Source organism: Bemisia tabaci, chromosome 10 (genome assembly GCF_918797505.1).
Source record: "Bemisia tabaci chromosome 10, PGI_BMITA_v3".
Lineage (NCBI taxonomy): Eukaryota > Metazoa > Arthropoda > Insecta > Hemiptera > Aleyrodidae > Bemisia > Bemisia tabaci.
In genome coordinates this window covers 9,087,732-9,111,496 of record NC_092802.1, presented here as the reverse complement: position 1 = coordinate 9,111,496, position 23,765 = coordinate 9,087,732, and the positions used below count along the sequence as shown (strand labels likewise).

At 39.8% G+C, this 23,765-nt stretch overlaps 2 protein-coding genes across 3 annotated transcripts; both read left to right on the top strand.

Annotated features, from left to right (window-relative positions):
* The first annotated feature begins 1,331 nt into the window (after window positions 1-1,331).
* LOC140225637 (uncharacterized) lies at window positions 1,332-6,100 on the top strand. Its single transcript, XM_072305199.1, has 2 exons — window positions 1,332-2,266; window positions 3,508-6,100. Exons 1-2 carry the CDS (start codon window positions 2,018-2,020, stop codon window positions 3,742-3,744), a joined length of 486 nt encoding a protein of 161 aa, XP_072161300.1. The 5' UTR covers window positions 1,332-2,017; the 3' UTR covers window positions 3,745-6,100.
* Window positions 6,101-6,512: 412 nt separating this feature from the next.
* Window positions 6,513-23,487, top strand: LOC109029893 (putative serine protease F56F10.1). 2 transcript variants are annotated; one of them, XM_072305054.1, is made up of 6 exons: window positions 6,513-6,689; window positions 10,489-10,710; window positions 11,718-11,899; window positions 13,659-13,891; window positions 17,883-18,018; window positions 22,606-23,485. In XM_072305054.1, the coding sequence occupies exons 2-6, from the start codon at window positions 10,489-10,491 to the stop codon at window positions 22,727-22,729; spliced, it is 897 nt and encodes a 298-aa protein (XP_072161155.1). In that variant the 5' UTR covers window positions 6,513-6,689; the 3' UTR covers window positions 22,730-23,485. The 2 variants fall into 2 exon arrangements, with proteins under 2 accessions (XP_072161155.1, XP_072161154.1); XM_072305053.1 differs by lacking the exon at window positions 6,513-6,689 and adding an exon at window positions 7,190-7,369 and having other exon boundaries at window positions 22,606-23,487.
* The last annotated feature ends 278 nt before the right edge of the window (window positions 23,488-23,765 follow it).

Genomic DNA, 23,765 nt, shown 5'->3' with positions numbered 1-23,765 from the left:
GGCGGCAGGGAGCGTCGCTTCAAAAGAGTTATAAATTGGATGGTATTTTCGTGTCTTTGAAGCTATTAAACTATCGCTCAATTAAAGTGGGCAGCTAAATTAATGACCCGTCAATATTTCACTCTTCACTATTCACTGGTGAAAAACATTTTATCGACGTTTTCCTGCCATTAGGACAATATTTGAATTACATTCAACAATTAAGAACTAGTGTTTAAGGCTGCAGTTTCAGAAAAGCTCTAGAGATCGCGGTTCCTTCTTGCAAACCGTGGTCCATAATCCGCTCCGCAAATAATGGATGATTGGTTCCACACATTTGTCATCCACTTTTAGTCCGTGGTACTTGCTACTACGTCAAGGAAAAGACTCCAGAAGGGTTTCCTTTCATATTGAAAAACATACTGAAATTAATTTTGAGCTCGAACTCAAATAGTCGAATCAAAAGGCAACAATATTAAAAAAATTGGTCGAAGAATTGGTACATTGATTTAGAATAGGTTTTAAAGATGCAAGGTATTGCTAATTTTCTACAATTGGACATTAAAAAGATTTCACCGAGGTTGTCGAAGATTAAATACATCATGGCTCACTACGGTGGGCACCCATCATCAGCCACTTCGATGCTTAACTCGCGAACGCCAAATGATCAGAAATATTCAGAGTGAAAAGTGAACAGTGTGGAGTTCAAAGTTTGAATAGAATGTATTTTCGACGTCGACAACTGTTGGACGGATTGGGTTTTAGATAATATTATAATTAAAATTGAACTTGTACTTACGTATCACATCTTTTATTTCTTATCAACAACAACGAACGGACAACGATCACCAGTCATCAACTGCAGTTGCAACGGCGCCAGATACGAAATTACGCTCGTTACTTATTCTAACAACATCTCATTCTCTCTTAGTTTGAGAGACCAACTTCAGATGATGAGTCTCATGTGGAATGGTGATTTTGAAAAACCATGTTAGGTTTAACGCCCCTGGAGGCCGCTGATACATCAACAATTTGATTCCATCTCAATTTCGCAATGAAGGAGATTTGTATATTTCATCGAGATTAACGTTGTTTTCAGCTAAGTGTATTACAGAACACTCAAGAGAAGCGTGGAGTCTTTCGCCTTACTGAACTTGGAGAGATTTCGCTCTCTGTACACAGTCGAGTCAATATTTATGTAAGTGAAAATACGATATTTTACAAAAATAGGTTTATAAAATGAATTTTATAAATGCTACAATTTTATTTTTGTAACATAGTCAATTCATGTCTTTAATTTTGGTCTGGCTTCTTTATGTTTTTTTCCCAGAAACGCGAGCCCCCCCCCGCGGGGTATACACTGCATTGTTGGGTGCGTTGGATCATTATCTGTGTCTGGCTCTCTCAGCTTCGGGACATACTTATCCTTTAACCGGCGAGGAGTTTAGCGCCGGGTCTTATCACTCGTCAGGTATTTCGGTTTAAGACAATGCAAGTTAACCATATTGAACGGGTATAAGACTGGCCAAACTTGATTACCCGAAGGGGTTAAAAATGTACGAAGAAGCTGGGAGTAAAGACATTTGTACTCTTGTAGATATGTTCTGGTTTCTGCTCGACCTTCTATTCTCCTTATCGATTTTTTAATATCTTTTGCCATTTCCATACCTTTCTGCATACTATATCATATTTGAGGAATTTTTTGTTTTTACAATGGTATCTGTGATGGGCACATAATATCATTTGCATATAGAACCAATTTTTCGGGCATGTTCTCTATATCCACACATCCAATATCCCTGGAGCCTGTATTCATGTCAAATGAAATCCGACGCGCGGTGCGGCGGGGGATCGCGAAACGCCAACATGTCGTTAGACAACATTATGCTGTAAATATTTGTGCTGTGTTACTGTTTCAGGATGAATCCAAAGAAACAGAGGATGAGCGATGCTCAGAATCAAAAGTAGCAAAGAATGAGTGAGGCCCAGAGGACGCACCTGATCACTTACGTGGTGGATCATTCATATTTTGCCAAGCATGGAATCGATTCAGGGTTTCACGGTGATGAATACAGTCCTGCAGCCGATCAATCGGACACAGAAGAAAGCAGACAATCACACGGCGCAGATGAAGAATCGGACTGCTGTGAAGATGATCAATCAGACACCGACGCTCAACGTGCAGATGATCAATCATGCGGATGCGGGGGTAAAACGATGGCAGAGGCTGACCAATGAGCTGAATGTCATTTGTGCAGCCTCTAAGGACGCTGCTGGATGGAAGCAAGTAAGTATAATGTAATGAACAATTTATTTACACCAAATGCAGATTAAAACTCCCAACAATTTTGTTTCTTCTAGTCTGCAAGTTGGAATTTTGAATTTTTTAGATAATGGAAGTCGTGGATGGAAGTGATGGAAGATAATCATGATGCTGTTCAAGTGGTCAATTACATGAATAAGTTCCCTGCACTTAAAAGGCTTTCATTAAAAAAACTGGTAATATTACTGTACGGTCATTTTTTTTGCTGCATCGGAAAGATGGACCAACACAACTCGTTTAAGACTTGGGGAACTCGAAGATAATCATGATGATGCTCAAGCAGTATATACTTACATGAATAAGTTCCCAGCCATCAAAAGGCCGTCATTCAAGAAACTGGTAATTTTACTATGCGGTCATCTTTTTTAACTGCTTAGCAGCAAAGATTGGAAAAAAATTGTTTCCTAGTTGAAAAAAATCTAGTTTAAAAACTTTTGTCCCTCATGGTGTTTCAACGTTTCCACCAACATTTTATTTTTTATGAAAGAGTGCATCAGATCATGGAAGTCAAGAACGACATCGTGTTCGACGCCATGACCCAACTTGTCTAGTGCGGTCATGTCAATAGGATGACGGATAAGAGGCTGCCACAAAAGATGCTTCCTCCTGGGAGGAAACGAAGGACGCTCTGTGAAAGGTTGGCGACAGGAGGTTACGGATGAGATGAGGGAGTGCCAACTCCCTGATGACCTGTGGGAGGACCGAGTTCTGTAGTGGTTGAGCGTTAAGAGCGCCGAAGGGCGCTGTGGGAGCAAATCGTATGTATGTATGAAATTATGAAATTGTAACACCCTAGTCTACCATGAATGATTTTTCTAATTTTCATTTCTTCTTTTGAATTGGACGTAGGTACTTAAATTTCAGTTCATCCCCGACAATTCCAAATTTAATTAACTTAATTCAGCATCGTATTTTGTTATGTGGGTTCAAGTTCAGAGGGTGAAAGTGATTTATACTTTATTCGATAGATTGGTACCATGGAACATTTTTTTTGCCAAAAATTTGTTATCTGTTGGCAATTTCTTTGGTACTTGTAAGGCACTTGAACACTAAGTTATCTCCTTTTCCCACAAGATTAGACAAGCAATCCAAAAATTTTCCTCCGAACTAAGTGATCTTAATCTCTGATGACCCTTGTACCATTCTTGTTCGTTTACCATGATGTGTTCAATAAAACCAATTTTTCTCTCCGTAACTTTTTCCAGACGTGGAGCGATATGAAGCTTCGAATTAAGAAACTGGCGGCCAGCCTGACTAACTTGCCAACAGGCAATGCCGGGAAGCCGCCAAGGAAATTAAAGCCAGAAGAGGAACTGGTGTACCATCTTTGCGGGGGGAAAGATTTCATCGGCGCAGGAACGGAGGAGGAATTGGGGGTAGCCCTGGTGAGGAGGTTTATATTCTGTCACTTTAACCGAAGCATAATAGCAAACTACCGATAAAACTGAGTTAATCCGAGAAAATTATCAGTCACACTCTCAGAAAATTGAATTGAACTGAATGATTTAATTCAATGATTTCCTTGCATTCAATTCATTAACTTAATAGCGACAGGATCCTATATTCTCCTTATAAAAAACTACAAGTGGCAAAAAATATTTTGTACTCATGTCGTGGACTAGAAGTTTCCACTCTACATAAAGTTTTATGGAGAGAGACTTTGAATCTCTTTCTTTCCTTCACTTACACAACTCGATAAAAGAACGGAGTTGTGGCTGATGGTGTATGCAGAAGGTAATTGGTGGCTAGAATGATGATAAGAACTTCAGTATAAAAGTTGTTATTAGTAATTGGCCATAGTTGTAACTGAGGACCTTGCAAAAGATTGTAAATGAGAATCGTTAGAAATTGTGGCTAAGTCGCTACAAAAATTGTAGATGGGGCGCTATTTCGTAACTCCTTTATTCGGCACGGAGCATCTTCGTCAGGATGGTTCCCTAGGTATTCAAGTTCCGACACGCTATGAAATCGCTGTCCACATTATAGACGGCCGCAACACACGAATGGATGTCCACTCTCTAACAAACGTCGACCACGTTCTGCAGAATGGACAGTCGGTCTTTATCCTGATAACGCCGGAAGCGTTGAATCGAGCTGACGGTCATCTTCGACGAAGATGGCGCTACTGCATTTCGTATAGATGTGTAATAATTACTATTTCATCTGTTTCATCAAAAACTACGATCGTAAAACGTACACTTTGACTTGTACTCGCGCATGGTTTTTTAAGATTGCTGGAATGAAAAATGCAAAACATCCAGTGAGCCGAAACCTGACTTGCGTCATTTCCATCCAGACGATTTGCAGGATCCAAAAAAATGATCAGTCACATTTTCAGAAAATTGGATTGAACCGAATGATTTAATTCAACGATTTCCTTTCATTCAATTCATTAACTTATTAGCGACAGAATTCTATATTCTCTCGATAAAAAAGTAAAAGTGACCGAAGATATTTAGACTCACGTCGTGGACTAGAAGTTTCCACCCCACGTTAAGATTCCTACGGCAGAGTCAACGCCCTATTCTGGATTCGCGACGCCCTATTCATGCTGTTGTCGTTGGGAGAAGACCCACCCTTCATCCAAGGAGCCGTTGCCACAATTTTCTTCGGATGGACAATCACGTGTATTCGAAATTGCTTTTAAAGTGATTTCGAGTGATTAATTTTTGAACGGTCCTTTCCAAGGACTTTGAAGTCAAATTACGCCACGATACTTAAATTTGCGGGGGAAGATTATGTTTTATTTTTCCCCGTAAAATCACACGTAGTGTTTTCCTACTGGAATCCCAGTAGCGTTTTTAGCTCCGCGTTTTAGTATTGAAGCTCTTCAAGCATTTCGTATTAAATGTAGATTAAATTGTAAGGCTCTTCAAGCTAGGAGTTTTCATCAGTTTTTACGGCAGTTTTGTATTTTAGGTCTATCTCTCTTTCAAAAGTAAGTAATAATTTCTCTGTGCATTCACTTCTGAATGAGTTTTAAATTTTTCCTCGTGAGTTTCTTTTTTGTCGTTCTATAATATTCAAAATTCTCGCTTTCTCTTTTCCTTGAAAAACCAAGATTCGCTCTGTAGCCGGTCCCGCGCGGCCTGGGAGTCTTTCAAAAATTAAAAACGCGTGCAGTCCACTCTTCAAAATTACTTAGTATTTCCTTTTCACATTTATTATTTTTTATTTTTGGCCTCTGCCCAAACATTTGGCAACATTTTATAAACATTACTTTAAGTATATATTATTCTACCTCTCTTTCTCTATTGCTAATGATTAATTTATATATATATTATTCAACCTGTTCACTCTGTTATAATTTGGTTAAATAGTGTAACTTGACATAGTCTGCTGAACTCTAGTCATGTAGTGATGGGGGACGGATGTGGTTTCTCACAATGCTGTTGGCTTCTCTAGGGTGCAATGTTGTGTCTAAAATGTTGTTGGCCTCTCTAGGGTGCAATGTTGTGTCTAAAATGTCTGTTTTCCTCAACCTGAAACCATTTTTAAGAAGTGTCTTTCATGGAGCTTCACACAACACTATTCAATGGTGGAGAATACAACATGCATAATGCATCAAAATTAATCAAAGGTTTGGAAAGGACTCAGTGTATGACTTCGGGATACAATGCAGACACATAGTAGCAACTATTCCCTGGAATGATAGTAAAAGTGGGTCCAAAACAGTTTTAAAATCTCTGGTTCTGGTTTCTCCGGTTTACAGTTTTACGATTATTTCGGTTTATTTTACAGGTACAAAATATTAGTAACTTTAAATCACAATATGCAGTCTTCCTATTTCAGCGTTATTTATACAGGGTTATTCAAAATTCACGCACCACTGGCCATGAGGGGGGGGGGGGATGGCCTTTTGAGATTTTCGAGTTGGCCCCTCCCCCGAGGGGATAAAAAACTCGAAAGTACTTTAAACATTTCCCCCTCAATATGAGGAAATACGTCTTAAATCGCAACTCGATATCATATTTAGAACTGAAAGTTATGGCCAGTGGAGCGTGACTTTTTAAAAATCCTGTATATCTAAGAAATGCATACACCATGTATATACCACAGGATAATCCTCCCTGGTAAAAAACAAGAGAAAAAACCCCTTTACACGAGAAGTAATCATCATTTCAGCAACGCGTGTTTTATAGTCGAAACCGGACAAAAATGTTTCCTGGTTTTTTTCCTTCAAACGATTTGAGAGGAGTTTCACAGAAACTTTGAAGTGGCGACGCTTAAAGACACTTCACCCACGACTCGAGTGAAATAACGTAAACAGAAACGGACAATGGGAGGTACTTCATTCCACGAGGGATCGCATAACAGTGTACACGCTGTCTCATAATACCCTAATAGTATCAGCATTTACGAGCCGAAATCTCAGCTGTGTCTCAAGGTACGTCTAAATCAAAATTTATACCTGATCGATTCGTTACCGCCAAAGTTTCACGTTTTTCCTGGTGTGCTGAGAAAATCAACAAGGAAAAGAGTCAAAATATGAGCGAAAAATTAGGAAAAGAACACCGACGAATTTAGTGTTCTCAAAGAATGTGTAAAATATTGATAGAAATACCGTTCGTCTAATATTTAACGTGAAGGAGAATATTTTTTTTGAATATTTTGTCGAGGATATCATGGTTTATAGAGTTAAATAAAAATGTAATTTATCTGTCTATCACAGAAAAATTAATTCCACCAATGATAATCTTTATTACAACAGTCACGATTCACTCTATTAGAGAATATAAAATAACCCAACCCAATAAAATTGCTAATCAAATATTGTCAAATATTTGTCTTCATTCAATTAGCGATAGGGTACGCACCGTAATAGTGCCGCAAATAAGGTCCAAGCATCTTACAGTGAACGTGAACGAAAATGAAACGCAGATCATCTTCATTACCAAGAACATGAAGCTCACAGCCCTGCAAAGACAAGCAATCCAGATGTTCCCGGACACGTACATTAACCTAATCGAAAAAGCTGTCCAAGATATGGAGGAGGGGGCCATATTTCACGATTCACAGCGCATATACGTCGTCCAAGGAAAACCGGACAAGAAATTATTAGTGAAAGTAAGATAAATTTCCGATTGTCCGATTTGTCTTTTTCAAAATTCAATTCATACCTCGTAATTACTCTTTTCGAAATTAATTCAGTTTGACACTCACAGGCGCTTTCCTGTGCAAGTTTTTCCGTTGATAGAAATACCGTTTGTCTAATATTTAACGTGAAGGAGAATATTTTCATTGATTATTTTGTCTTTTTCAAAATTCAATTCATACCTCGTGATTACTCTTTTCGAAATTAATTCAGTTTGACACTCACAGGCGCTTTCCTGTGCAAGTTTTTCCTGATCAGTCAGCGCGCCTGCGTTTCCAAGGCCCAAGACGCTTTCAACCCCCTGACCCGTGTCCCTCTCACAAATCACGCTTCTACCCCTCAGTTTGAGGGTGTCTATAGGTGCGCTGTTCGCCCCGCAGGTGTTCTTACGTGCGCGGTAAACTTTCTTCTTTCTTTTAAATGTCCATGCTTCCACCACTCATTCTATCGACTGTGTCTTTCGGTATACTGTTCACTGGAAAAAAACACATTGGATCTGGAGTCCAGACTCCTGAAAACATTGACAAGAAAAAGGACTCTTGATTCAATCAGATTTAAGCTTAAATCAAAAGGAAATCCGCTCGAATTAAGAGGCTTGGATCTTGATTTAAGCTAAAATCTGATTGAATCAAGAGTATTTATTTCTTGTCGATGTTTTTAAGAGTCTGGACTCTAGATCCAATGTGTTTTTTCCCCCGTGTGTTCGCTCCGTGGATGTTCTTTCCCACGCTGTAAACTTTCTTCCACGATCCGAGGCTTTCCAGCTACCATTGAGTATTTCTTCTTAAATTCTCTCTTTTCTACTATTATTTTACACGTCCAATAATATAATGTTAGAAATTATGGCCTTCGGCCACAAACTCAATCAAAATTCGGGTATCTAAATTGATGAATTTAGATTTGAAAGTGGCAAGGCCAGGGCCATTTGTGGGACAAAGCCTTTGCACTACATCATCTCCGCCTATGCCACAGATAAGTTCGAAGAGCGCCTGAAATTAGTGCCTGACTTAGAAAAGGGCGTGTCCGGAGTGGAAGCCATGGTCAAGGTGATCAAGCGAGCTTCACTATCAAACACCAACCATCATCTCACTATGCTAGATTTCGCTAACTTAAACATCCAACACTCTCCTAGATCACAGGCCATACTGCATGAAGTCAGCAAATCCCTAGGGCCAGAACACCATGCCCCAGTAGACTGGTTGCAAGCTCACCTATGGCTGGCTCGTTCCAAGTATAATATGTGAGTAGAAATCCCTGACCCTCAAGACTCCTCCAAGCGAATACTAGTACGAGTGCACCAAGGGTTGTTCTCTGGTACTCAAACCACTGACCTCACCAACACCGCCTTGAACTGGTATTATGTCAAAGTGGCCCAGCAACTAGTGGCTGAATCCTATGCTTTAATACCCACATCTTTGTATTCCGTCCACCAGGGAGATGACATTTGGCTGTCTAACTTATCCACCACCTGGTCGGTCTTCCTCTTCTATTCCATGAATAGAATGGGTTTCAATTTCGCCCCAACTAAGCAGATGATTGGCCAGTGCAGAGGAGAGAACCTGCGGGTGCTGTCGACTGATGGGCACGCAATAGGCTACTTGGCCAGATCTATAGTCAATATGCTCATCGAGCCAGTCCAACAAGCGATGAGTATGCTACCTAGTGAGAACATTAGTTCAATAAATCCTACTCTAGGTACCTTAAGCCGACGTGGTTCACATCTACATGCCTTAGCAGCCCTACACTTTGACCTAAGCAGGCACTGGCGGAAATTACGTGCCTACCCAGGAGATAATATCCCCCTTGCCCTCCCTTTAAAGGTTGTGGACTACCCAACTCCGCTCAATGGTCTAGATTGCCCACCTCCCTTGACGCTAGCTGTTACCGACAAGATCCCTCTGGTTATGGTACAAAAGTAATCTCTGCAAGAAAGATGAAGCTATTGCTAAATTCAGGCTCACGGATGCTTAGGGTGAAATGGACTTGAAGTTATATTGTATCTAGGAGATGGTTTCCTATTTGACTGAGAAACCCAATTGAAATACCTCAATTTCCTCAATTTTCCCCAATAATTTGATACTTCAGTTCGATAATTTTCACAATTGAAAATCTCCTAAACTGAGTTTCTCGGTCGTATGGATACAATTCATACCTAAAAAAAGTGATGGCTCAGATCTCTTTAAAAAACTGCACATCTTACAGTATACCTGTAAGAATATTACTAATAACAAATTTTATTTGTGCAAGAAAGTGATAATACGTTGATAGCAGGACTTGATATTCGAAAGTTTCGGTACTGCGTGAATCCTGAGATCAGCAGGAATCAGAAGCAGATTCAGAACGAGTCTGTTACCAGCACTTTCAAGAAAGCACAGCTATCAGCGAACCTTGTTGTGTGAATGTGTCAAAGCTATTTAGTGCGGTCCGGTTTCAGTTTGCTGCTGTCACATGTCCCTAAGTCGTACATTGAGTAAACAGAAGAAAAATATCGTAGATTGGGCATGATTTAATCATTGACAAAACGCAGAAAATACACGATTCGATTGAAGAAAAATCACGACTTTCGAAACATGAAAGTTTTCCTTCAAAAAAGGAGCCGTTGCTGGCGGCTGCAACGTCGCAATTAAAGATACGATTGCTCCAAGTTTGCCACTAATGCCTATTATGTTTTGATATTCAAATTGTGTATTGCTGAAAAAAACAACTTCCTTACCATAATATTCAACTATTTCAAAATCTATTACATCTAATAAGGTACGTGGTGAATAGGATTTAAATGCAGAACTTTAGCGTAAAATGTTCAGAGTCCGCAAATCCAATTCCTCGGTAGCGAAATTTCGTAAAAATCCGTTTCTGCGAAAACAAAATAAAGTAGGTAGGTGCATCAAGAGTTTTAATGTTCAACACCAATAAGGTGGCGAACAACTTTCCACGTTGTTAATATCTTACTTGGGAATGCTAATGCCCCACTACCTTTCCTTCCTTCTAAGTTTAAATGCGAAATGCTGGTAAAATCATCCTTCCGATAAATTATTGACGAATGGCTCACGGATGTTTAAATGATATTCATGATGTACATTTCTCATTTCAGATGTTACTATTTCTCGCAATACCATGCGTCTTCCTCGTGGTAAACGTGAGAGCGATAGACGATTCGCCGCGGCCTGATTATTTCCACCCGCTGGGCGGACTTACGATGCAATTGGAATCTTACGTTAAAGAGCACGGGCCTACTGAGGGACTGGAGGCAGACTTGTGGTTTGAGCAAAAGCTCGATCACTTCACACCCTCTAATACGGAGGTATTTTCTCAGGTGAGTGTAATTAGAGGTTGAGAGTGAAATTTCATTTGTTTTTGATCCACCACGGAGGGATTTCAGATGAGTTTGAAAAGTAATTTTTCTTGAGCCGCCTTAATAATTATTCAGATTGTAATTAATTGAAAACGATAAAGAACACGAAATAGTTCAAAAAAAATACGAATACAGTCGAGAGAGGCTAAATCAAGGCTGAGGGTTCTGAACTAATACGAAGGCACAACGTTTCGCGTCGTTGCCATTACTGTTACATTTACAGCTGCAAAAAAGAAAAAATAATTGATAAACGCGTCGTTGCCATTACTGTTACATTTACAGCTGCAAAAAAGAAAAAATAATTGATAAATTGACTGGCAACCTGACTCCGAACGTTATCACAGATGCGTTTGCAGCATAATAGTTCTTGAGCAGCCTTCATAAATATTCAATTTATAATTAATTTAAAACGATGAAGCACACGAAAAAATAGTTCAAAAATACCTAAAGAGAGGCTAAAATATGAGTAAACGAGGCTGAAGATTTAGAAACACTAACAAGGCAGAACATTTCGAGTCGTTACCGGCTCATTTTCAGCTGCAAAAAAGAAAAAAATAATTAATAAGAAATAATTGGGAACCCGACTATAAACGTTATAACGTAACCACTCAAAAGCTGGAAATCAGCTAGAGACGTTCTGCTATTTAGTGTTGTAAAATTGTGTAGGCTTGTTTAGCCTTGTTTAAATCCCATTCAATTACATTAATTTAAAACTAATGCCGTCCAAGGATATCCAACTTTCCTTAGATCTCCAATTTGACGGTCGGAGTTGGCTGAGGTTTAAAAAATACTTTGGTGTGACAGCCATTGAGCAAACAGTAGATCATCAGATGATTTTGAAGCGTAAGAAGCTTACCACTTCATGTGCAGATCAGAAAACAGTCACCCTTGATGTTGCATTATTTTAGCGATTTACAGCTGAAGTCCAGCATGTTTTGAGACGGTTTGATTCTTAAAAATTGTTACAGAGATACGCGATGAACAAAGCGTATTATGGTAATAACAGTCTTGCGTTTCTCTTGATCTCTGGAGATATGGCTATGATTGAACACTTCATTGGATACAGCTTTATGGGAGATGAAGCTAGGAAATGGAGAGCTGCAACATTTATGCTTGAGCACAGATTCTACGGTAAAACCATACCAAAAGGGTGAGTTGCTCTTCTACTGCAGCGCTTTACATTAGAATGGTCCTAAGTTAGGTGGTGAAATTAATCCCACCCGCTAAAATGATCCAATGACCCTTGCACAATTTGGGCCCATTCGAATAATACTAACACGTGCAGCGCGCCCCAAGCACCACTTTTTTAATTTAAAGTTGAACTTATTTTTATCGGGCTGCATTAGGTTGATGATGTTAGTGTTTACCGAAGTCGAAGTCGAAGTGACCTGATGATGATGATTAACATCGAAATAGCTATCGTCTACTGATAACCGGATAAAAAGTGATCGGGAGAAAGGTAATTTCATCAACACCACTTTTTTGCCAAAAATTGAGACAGTTGGCAAAAAATTTATAAAATTGCACGTAACTCGAAAACTACGGTACCTACCAAAAATGTATGGCGTAAAAAATGTTGCAAATTAAATTGTCTACGAAATTAGGCCCTTCGCACTTTTACTCTCAGGCCATATTACGTCTTAATTTGTACAACGATGTTAGTACGTAACAAGGTGAAGAAATGGTGCTGTGTCCCACCATTTCGCGGGGAAATGAGACAGTTGGCAAAAAATTTATAAAATATCACGTAACTCGAAAACTTCGGTTCTTACCAAAAATGTCGAGAGTAAAAAAATGTTGCAAATTTAATTGTCTACGAAATTAGGTCCTTATTCGCATTTTTTCTCTCAGGCCATATTCCGTCGTAGTTTGTATAACGATCTTAGTACGTTCACACCATTTCGCGGGGAAATCAAAGCAAGAAATTCCAAAAAATACAATAAGAGTCAAAAAAGTTTTAACTCTAATTAGTACGAAGAGGAAACTGAAGGGGGAAGATGTTCAGCTTGTAATTTTTTGGTTCTGATTTCTCCGCAGAATGATGTGGACCCAGCACCATTTCTCTATCTTGTTACATACAGTATCGGGTCATTTTTTAGTACTTTTTCTCAGTATTATTATGTCAATAACATTTCAAGGCGAATTTGTTTCTTACTGATTCGTCTACTTGCCTCTTGAGGGAAGAGGAAAATTATACAGGGTTATTCAAAACTAAAGCACCAAAGGCCATGAGAAGGGTTGCCATTTGAAATATATGAGGTGCCCCCCGCCCCCTCGAGGGGATCAAAAACTGGAAAGTACCAATAAAAGTTTCCCCTCGATATAAGGAAAAACGTCTTGAACCGCAAACCGATATAATAATTGGAACGACAATTATGGCCAGTGGTAAGTAACTTTGGAATAACCTGTATATTTCCAAGAAATTTAAGAATTGCAAGCAAAGCATTCTTATTGATCCGACAGAAAATAAACAAGTAAGTTTCTTGTGGAACTTACGAAAAATAGAATAGGGAAATGTATACCTTTCAGATGCGCGTATTGTTAATTTTGGGACATAACACATATAAGATGCACTGGAAAAAGAAACACATTGGATCTAGAGTCCAGACTCTTGAAAATATTGACAAGAAAAAATACTCTAGATTCAATCAGATTTTTGTTTAAATCAAAAGGAACTCCGCTCAAATTAAGAGGCTTGGTTCTTGATTTAAGCAAAAATCCGATTGAATCAAGAGTGTTTTTTCTTGTCGATGTTTTTAAGAGTCTGGACTCGAGATCCAATGTGTTTTTTTTCCCCCAGAATGTCACTTTCTTTTTACTGTGGCTATGTTTTGCGACTGACACATTCCAATGAGACCGTAGAGACATTTTCCAGTGCATTGATTGGTGGTAATTTTGATTTTCGACAGCAACTTAGAGATGGACTCACTAAAATACTTGAGCAGTGAGCAAGCGCTGGCTGATGTTGCGAATTTCATAACGCAGATGAACATTCAACACGGATTCGAGAATCCAAAATGGATCGTTTTTGGATGGAGCTACGCGGGATCCTTAGCAGCTTGGATGAGATACAGATATCCCCACTTGGTCTACGCAGCGGTAGCTTCGAGCGCTCCACTTGTAGCTAACGCAGACTTTTCAGGTGAGAAAAATCTCTCGAAAGCTCGGGACAAAAATTGCAGCGAGGAAAGATAAATGGCAGTGGCGTAACTACCATACCTGCCGCCGGGCGGGTGGGTGGGGGGGGGGGGAGATACGGCGATGGGAGGTGCGCAAAATGTGCTACCGCTGCCAGCTCGACACGCACACCGACGCCTACAAACCTAAAGGGATACTTCAAGCATTGCGCCATGCATAAAGTAGCCCCCTACAAGCCTAAATGGATACTTCAAGCATTGCGCACTGCATGAAGTAGCCCCCTACAAACCTACAGGGATACTTCAAGCATTGCGTAGTGCATGAAGTAGCCCTTTAGGTTTGTAGGCGTCTGATAGCAAGCCGCGGCGCCGCCGACGGGCGGGTGCTGAACGATTTCTTGTGGGGAGAGCTCCCTGGCAAAGGCACTCGTATACTTTTTTCCTAATTTTCGACTTCGAAAATTATGCACTGCACTGAGAAAAAACTATGGCTTATAAACCTATTAGAGGTAAATATGGAACACCACTAATAGTAGTACCTCTACATATAATAATAGCACATATACCTTAGTTATGATACGGGGTACCTTAATTAGGTACAGAGACCTTAGTATGGCTCACAGACCGAGAATCATTAGTTTATTTACGACTATCATAGGTGTTCCATATTTACCTCTAATAGGTTTATAAACCATAGTTTTTTCTCAGTGTGGTCGTGAGAAGTGATAAGTGAACTCTCAACGCTAGATGAAGTGTAATAATAAAAAGCAGGTCGTGTGCCATGCGCGCTGCGGCTCATGCACTGGAAAAAAAAAAAAAACACATTGGATCTAGAGCCCAGACTCTAAAAAACATCGACAAGAAAAAGTAATCTTGATTCAATTTGAATCTACCTTAAATCAAGAACCAAGCTTCTTAATTAAAGCGCATTTCATTTTGATTCAAGCAAAAATCCGATTGAATCAAGAGTATTTTTTCTTGTCAATGTTTTCAAGAGTCTGGACTCCAAATCCAATGTGTTTCTTTTTTCAGTGCTCGTATATTTTAAATTTTCGACTTAAAAAATTATACACCGGTCGCGTGAAGTATAATAAGTGAACTCTCAACGCTGGATGAAGAGTAATAATAAAACGCAGGTCGTGCGCCATGCGCGCTGCGCATGAAATTCTCCCGTGTCCTCTGTCGAACTACGCAGATTGCATGCTAAGGAGTGGCTTTCAGACGTTATCGATATGATCAACGTGATTTTACGGCGAATTTACCCTCAGAGAATAAGTTCAGTCCGCGTGGCATTTCTTGCGTGCAACAGGCCCATTTAGACAATAGACCACTAGACAAGGTACGAAGTTAAGCATTCCGATACATGTGTCTTAACCAAAATTGTATGTAAAATACGATCCGTGACACGAAAAATCCCTGAAAATGACTCTTAACCAATATATCTAATGTTTCTGTGACGCGTGAATTCAAACCTTCCGCTAATGAAAACACAATGGTCTAAACACGGCAGATCGCAGTCTGATACGAAAAGATGGCAATCGCAATCCTGATGCTTTGGCTCAGCTATGACAAATTGTCAACACTTAGAAGAGTAAAAAGACACCCATAGGGATTCCATCCTCTATTCATCCATCTCCACATGGATCTCAACAACACCCACTGGAGAGCTAGGCAACCATTCTCTGAGCTTTTATGTACCTCAGTTGACGCTCCGGGTTCCTAATGAAGTTCTGATTTAGACTCATAGTCAGATGCATCAGTTTTTCTTGCATGAGATCTGATTTTTACTGGAAATCAGTTTCATCGGGGTGGGAAGTGAACAATGCTTGATGGAGAAGCCTGCCAAAACCGTTAAGGTGCGCGATTTGTCTCACGTAGAGAATTGTGTTTCTTGTGACCAGGCAATTCAAATTTCCCGAGACCAATGTACAATTAAAACGTTTATGACGTACTGAAAAGTTAATTTCAGTAACTTTTGATGCGAGAATTGTGTTCTCTGTGAGATTCTGATGAGGAAACATTTCGAATGATTAAATGCGAACTTTGTCTAGTGGCCCATGCCTAGTCGATTTCAGTAATTTTTGACGCAATAATCGTATTCTACGTGAAATTTTGATTGTAAAACAAGTATGAGAATGTTCAAGTTCGTACCTTGTCTAGTGGTCCATATTCTCAAAATGTTTACTTCCATTCCCTCCTCTCAAACAAGACACAACACAAGAGACAACAACACACTGGTGGTTAACATATTCACAACTGCTCCACATACCACTATTTGGAGTGAACAGATTGGCCCAGATATTCCGGACCACATTTCACCAAAAACTGCTGTTTGTCAAACCGCCGTCAACACCTACCAAGCGGCGAGTAGGCCTTCGGCCATGCTCGGCAATCTTCGTAGCCAATCAGGTTGCCGCTCGCCGCCCGTAATCTCGAAGAAGGTTCGGCTCCTACACCACCCTACACTTTTCGAATTTTGGATTTTGGCATTCGGCCTGATTCTCTTTTCCGTAATTAATAACAATAAAAAATTCATTTAATCATTACTTAGCGGCACCTTGTCCAATTTGTGCCTAGCGCCTCTACAACTTTGCAAATTTGGACGTTACCTTTTGAACATTTCATCCCTTCCCTTTGAAGTTACTTTGAATAAGTACACTTCACATATCACACGGGACTTTTATCCGCATATTTACTTGGCTTCATTCGCAAAGGATCTTTTGAGAAGTAAATTCTTTCCATAACTTATTGGGGATGGTCAAGTCACCAATTAGAGCCCGTCATTCCATGCCATTATTATTACAGGACTAGGTTTCTTACCTATAATTTGATGGGCACCGTGAGAATAATAGATAACCACAGTATTTGATCCGTGCCTTAAAAAATGAACTGCTGGTGGCAGAACCATCTTGGTGATGTTCATTAGGAATTTTAGACTTTCTTCTATTTTTTCAGCAGATGAACCATGGTGACTTGTAAAATCTTGCCTTATTTTCCTTGAGTTCTACTTAGTTTGATGCCAAAAAACAAGAAAATTCATGGAGAAACGTGCCTTAAAGGTGATAGTTCCCCCTCATACTTACTATCAGAGTTCCAACGGAAAAAATCTTGTTGTCATAGGTAAATACGGTTTCCATTGCTTCTTCAGCTGTTAATAGACAACTATGCGGGTTTGCTGGAGAATTTGGTGACTGCTAGGATTGTTAATTAGTATCTCCGAAGCCTGGTTGTTATAGCTAAACTTAAAGCATTGGCTTCGACGCATCGCAAAACCAGAACCTTGGAGAGACCAGTGAACATCCATGAGAAAGTGAGTGAGGAGCAAGGTACCTAGCATAGTACATGCGTCTGGTTTTCACAACTACCGTTCCTAGGGATTTAGGATTCAGATTCGCACATCAACCAGTAAGCTTTTCTCCCAATCATCTTGATATAGAGGCAGCTATGCAAGGCGCAGCCAGGTAGTCCAATGCTCAAGCCACTTAATCAACACAAATATTATCCTAACTTACAACAAAATGACTTGTTTCTTCTCTAACAATGGAACCGGAAAATGTTACTTTGAATGCGCGAGAAACTTCTTTGGTCGAGATGAAGAAACGTAAATGAAGAAATGAGTCCGGAACATCTCGACCAGGTACAGGCCGCTTTGTTTACATTAGGAGTCTGGAGTATCTCGCCGCAATTTCACTTGAAATCACCATGAACAGATCAACGGGGTAACTGATATTTGATTTTACGAAAAGGATAAATGTTAGACGCGGACGAAAGTTCTTTTGTCGAGGTGAAGAAACGCTAACGCTCAGAAATTGAGTCTGGAACATCTCGAGGAAGTCCGCTCTGGGTGTCCGCTTTGTTTATGTCCGGACTATGTCGCCGTTCGTTTGTTTACATTAGGAGCGAGTTTGACACTGATGACAGACTTTGGTTTTTGATGAAAATTTGGTCTGGAATATCTGGGCCAAACGCAAAAACCCACTATTTGGTCTATTTCAGGTTACTTCCAGGAGGTATCAAAAGCTCTGACTACCGTGGAGCCGAAATGCGCGGATCCCATTCGAGATGCGTTTAGTATTATGAGCGCCGGCATGAAGAACAAGACGAAACGGGCGCACTATGCCGAACTTTTCAAGTGAGTTATCAACTTCATCGATGAAATAAACGCATTTCAACCACTAGGAACGGTTGAGCCAACGGAAAACTGGAATGCGTTTATTAGACAGGGTAAAGCCATATCAGCTATGGCCAAATTCAAGAGGCAATTTAATTTCTATGAAAGAACGTATGTGTGTGGATTCCTTTTTAATCTTTTAAAGGAATATGCTTCGTACCGCTCAGGACATTTGCACAAATGGTTTTGCGTTGGGGGAATTAGGAATTTGCGTAAATACGCCGAATTATTTATATTTAGAGGAGAGGGGGCAGCACTAAAGTAGCACAGTAAAGATGTCGCAAGTGATAATTGAATGATTCATAAGAGGGTATCGGTGTTGCGGGTAACTCTCTCCTTCTGAGCAGACAATAAAAAAACTCCAAGTTCATGGATTAAGAAAACGCTCTAAACGAAATACAGCAGACAATGACAGCGTTCAACCAGCCGAAATTGTAGGGAGGGATCTGATCGTACCAGACATGCAGTGAAGATGTGCAAAACTTTGACGAAGTTACGTTATCCGATGTGTTCTAAGTCGAAAAAGCCATGTACAAGGCACGACGAAGTAGACACGGCCCAGAACAGAAGAAGCTGGATCAGCTTCTTAAATTGGACGTATTTCTATCAAACGGAACTATGTGCATTAAGACATAAGCCCTGAGACCCATAAGAATACATGCATACCAGGGCTCACGTCATAATGCACATAAATCCGTTGGACAATAATGCGTCTAATTGTGGCGTAACTATTCCTTAAAAAATGTGGTGATCGATGAAATCACAAAATTAGACGTTGCGGATCTATAATATTATTATGAGGGACCGTTCATAAATTACTCATCCCAATTTTTCAACTTTTCAAGCCCTTTCTCTCTCACCGTATACGGCCGTCATCCTTAGCAGCGTTAACCTTCTTTCGGGGGAAGACGCAGAAAATAGATCAAACTCAGCAAATATAGTCTGCAGCGTTAAGAAAATAATTATCTATTTCATTGAGTATTAAATGTATGTTGTGTTCTTTAAAAGGAACAAGTCATTGAAGCCACGATGAATATTCCCCCTCAAATTTCAAGCGTGCATATTCAGCCTTTACGCCATCCGGAAAGCTTTATTGACACGCTCCCTCCCAGTCACCAACCGTCATCCCCCACGCCCCTGTGACGGTAATTTTTTCCGTCACTTTAAGTTTCAAATAATTAACCACCTGGGGAATTTTTTTTTAAAATTTTAAACCGTGCCGAAATTTAATAATGTATTTATTTTGTAGTAACTTCGATGGCTACAGCTGTAGCGTAGCAAGAGATTGCGACTGTACAGTAACAAATTTTAATTAGAAATTTAGAAAATATTGACCCATCAAAAACTAATTATTAATAAATGTATAGACATGAATTATGGTTTGTGTTGTAACGTCACCATCAACTGGTACCCTGGGATGTGACCTCAAAATGCCATTATCAAGACGTCATCCAAGGATGACTCCATGACGTCATCAACGAGACTCGTTTCCATCGACGTCATCGACAAGTCCTCCATGACGTCATCAACGGACGAGTCTATGGCGTCCTTGATGGGTGTCCCGATGACGTGATCGGGGGGGGGGGGGGGGGGGGGGGATTGCTGGTAGATATAGAATTGTCATTTTATCAACTTAGGGGGATTAAAATACAAGCGGAGAAAGGTACGGCCTTGTCTCCACGGGACATTTTCATAGGATTTGTCCCAAGTTCGAATCGCAGGAATGAGACTTCTGGGATTTTTCCCAGTTACCGTCTCCACGGGACGGGGCTCATACAGTCCTGCGACTAGTTTGCGCGAGAAGATAAATTAGATAAAGTCGAGTATTTAACCGGGATTAAAATACTAATTGCACTCAATTGACAAATTTTAGGGGGGCCTCCGTAAAAATTTTAGGGGGGCCAAAAAGTAGCTCCCTTTGACTAGCCTTTGACCTGGGAATATCCCCCAAGTTTCAAATCTTTACCTCAATTAGGTAAAAAGTTAGAGGGGGTGGAAGGGACTTTTGGATCACCCTGTATAGGTATTGTTCATATATTCTCGCGGAGCGCCCTAACTCCTGTGCAATCCGCAGTTGCGCCACCACCGTCGTTTTTGGTCGTTTTGCAATCTGCACCCGAAATCTTTTGCTGACAGCTCCCGTGTCCGGCACCGCTAGAGAAGGTACGAGTTCAAGCATTCTGATGCATGTTTCTCAATCAAGAATTGTACGTAGAACACGATTCTTCCGTCGAAAATAACTGAAATCAACTCCTAACTGAGATAATAAAGTCGCAAGGTTGGTGGCTGTTTCTTCGTCTGCTTCTCAAGCTAGGATATTGGGATAGTACTACAAGCGACTGCAAGGTATGCCTCTACTAGGTATGCCGAGTGTGGTTTACTGCTCAAATCCTCGGTTGAAAGATCGGCTGGAAACAGAGAGCGCGTTATCCTAACAATTCTGGTCGTTCCAAAGGATGATAATAGTCGTGTACTTCACTATAAAAATGGAACAACCATAGGGCCAAAAAGCACTGGATCGCCCGACGCATCTTTCTTCGAACCGCGACTGGAAGAGAGGTTGAATGTTATTACTGGAGAAAACAAAATCAGTGATATTGAAGTACACAACTCCAACACAGATATCATTTACATAAATACGAGCGATGATAAAAGGTGTCTTAACATACAACGAAATCATTTAAATAATGATGTGTCGCATACGGAAAATATTTCTAATTGCAGACTGTGCGGCAGATATGCTCTCAAGTGAATTGTAGCAATTTTCTGTCCCATCCATTTTAAATGTTACCGAACACTGGAAAAAAAACACGTTGGATCTAGAGTCCAGACTATTGAAAACATTGACAAGAAAAAATACTCTTGATTCAATCAGATTTTTGTTTAAATCAAAAGGAAATCCGCTTAAATTAAGAGGCTTGGTTCTTGATTTAAGCAAAAATCCGATTGAATCAAGAGTATTTTTTCTTGTCAATGTTATTAAGAGTCTCGACTCGAGATCCAATATGTTTTGTTTTCAGGTGTATAATAAATTACTTCCATTACACTGTATTTTAGGAGGAAGATATTATTTTCCGTAATCGTTATTCTACTGTTTATAAATGAACTCAAGAGTGTCAGCTTTATTGTGTGTGGCATCGGCGGCTACGAAGTCCGCTTCCCCCGCAGGAATCGGAGAAGAGATGCTGAGGAGGGATTCCGCATGCTGAGGCGGCGGGATGCTTGAATTCACGCGCCAAGAAACATCAAATATCTTGGTCTGAATTTCAGTAATTTTCGTTGCTCGAATCGTGTTCATCGTTGAATTTTACTTAGGAATCATTTATCAGAATACTCAACTTAGTATCGTGTCTGGTGGTATATTCGACGATTCAACGGAGACCCGTTCCTGACCTAATACAGCGCTTTCTACACTGAAAAAAAAAACACATTGGATCTAGAGTCTAGACTCTAAAAACATCGACAAGAAAAAATACTCTTCATTCAATCAGATTTAAGTTTAAATCAAGAACCAAGCCTCTTAATTTGAGCGGATATCCTTTTAGGCATAAATCTGATTGAATCATGAGTCCTTTTTCTTGTCAATGTTTTCAAGAGTCTGGACTCTAGATCCATTGTGTTTTTTTTCCAGTGTATGGTTGAGAGGTATGATGTAGTAACAAGAGATGAACTGATGAACATACAGGGTGACGAGTCCTTGCGACGGATACCATCCAAAGGCGAGGCGTAAATAGTCGATTATCGATATTTCCCTTTTTGAAAATATGGTACAGAATCGGTTATTGAGGTGTATGTTGCGGTCACCCTGTTTAATCGGTCCTTTTCCGTAGGTTCAAATGGCAGATCAATCGATATATCACAGAGCGCTCCTCGACAATGGTACCCGAGCGGAGAAAAAACCCCTTAAGTTTTCTGTACAGTGGAAGAACAAGGGGGAATAACGGGAAACAAGGCTAAAAATACACAATTAATAAAAACCGAGACGATTCGACTCACAACTGAGTCATTTTTAGTCATAAATACAATAACAATTAAAAAAAAAAAAAACGATGAAAACCTGAGCCCTCCATGGTGGTGGCCGGGATCCGAGAGAACGAAAAAAATGATGAAAAACGAATTTTTTTTTTGTATTCCCGACTGAAAATGACTCAGTTGTGAATCGAATCGTCTCGGTTTTTATTAATTGTGTATTTTAGCCTTGTTTCCCGTTTTCCCCCCTTGTTTTTCCACGGTTTTCGGTACACGGAACGAAGGTTTGCTTGAAAAAACCCGAATCGCATTCAAGTAATAGGTTTTTTTGCTACAAGATCTAAGGTTCGTAAGTTCAACCAAAAACTTTAGTGCCCCACACAGACCGAGGTTCAGTCCTCGTGAGTGGTATTCTTTCTCTCCGAATACTGCGAGAAAACTCCGAGTTGACCACCTCAAATTTAGTTTCAGTGTGCGGCGAAGACTGCCGCTGATTGCGCACGAAATTTTTGTCGTTACATTTTGTTAAAAAACGTACAAAGAAAGATGACCATTACTACTGATATTCTTCTCTTACAGGGGTAGGCCATTGTGCAGATACAATTCCGAGTGGGCCGAGTTCTATGGTACAAATAAAAAAAGCACAGGAGAAAATGTCACGTATTTTACAAAAATGGACGAGTGGGAAGAAACAGGAGCATGAAAATCAATCAGTTTTCTACTTTTAGAAATCAATTGGCCTGCATGTGGCGATTGAGCGTCGTCAAAGATTGATTTTAAAATACTCAAAGAAAAAAAAAAAATTCATCTACATTCAATCCGTGCATGTAATAAGAGCCCAAGGTATTAAAGCTAAAATCAATAATAAGGCACATACGCACGGAGAGCCTCTTTAATGGATGTAAAACATCATCGTTCGTCTACAATTGGACGTGTTTATGCTAAAAGGAACTATGTGCATACAATTTGCGAGGAACATAGTTCCTTTTCGGTATAGATACGTCCAATAACAGTTCATCTAAAATAAAGATGACACTAAAATCTCCATATCGGATCAAGGATGAAGTAGTAGAAGAATCTGACAAATATTTTTCCAGCTGAAAGAAAAAATTATTAATAAAAGTTATTTTTTTTCATCTCTTATCATAACGTGATTTTGTCTTTCTGATGACACGATTAAAAATGGTGATCTGATTCAAGTACTTCACTGTGGTATTCCGTAATAGTCTGACGAAGAGAAAAATTAATAAACAGAGACTGATCAATATGCTGATCCAACTCTTAGAGAGAATAATCTTATGTGTTACGTTAGGCAGTTGTCTAAGCCGTAAAAATTTCTTTAAGAGAATCGACCTAACTCTTGACTAAGAGTGATTGAAATTCTTTCAAGAGTGTCAACTTAATTTCAGACGAATAACAATTTTGATCGATCTCTTTGCAGTAATCATGTGCTTCTTATACTTAATAATTGAAAAATATGTGTTACACAGCGTCGAACTTGTTTATTTTTCTCCTTCTCCTTTCATCGGCCGGATCTTCATGTCATGGCTACAGTAGTCGATATAGTGTAGCAAATAATACAGTAGGGTGTCTTTCGAGCGCATTTAATGCAGCCTAGTCGTAAGGATGCGACCCCCATCTTTTAACCGCTATGCTTGTGAGTCTCTAGTTAGTCTTGCGCAAGGATTTGGTAACTCTAAATCCTTACGCGAGGATGACTGCAGGTTCAGAGCCCAATT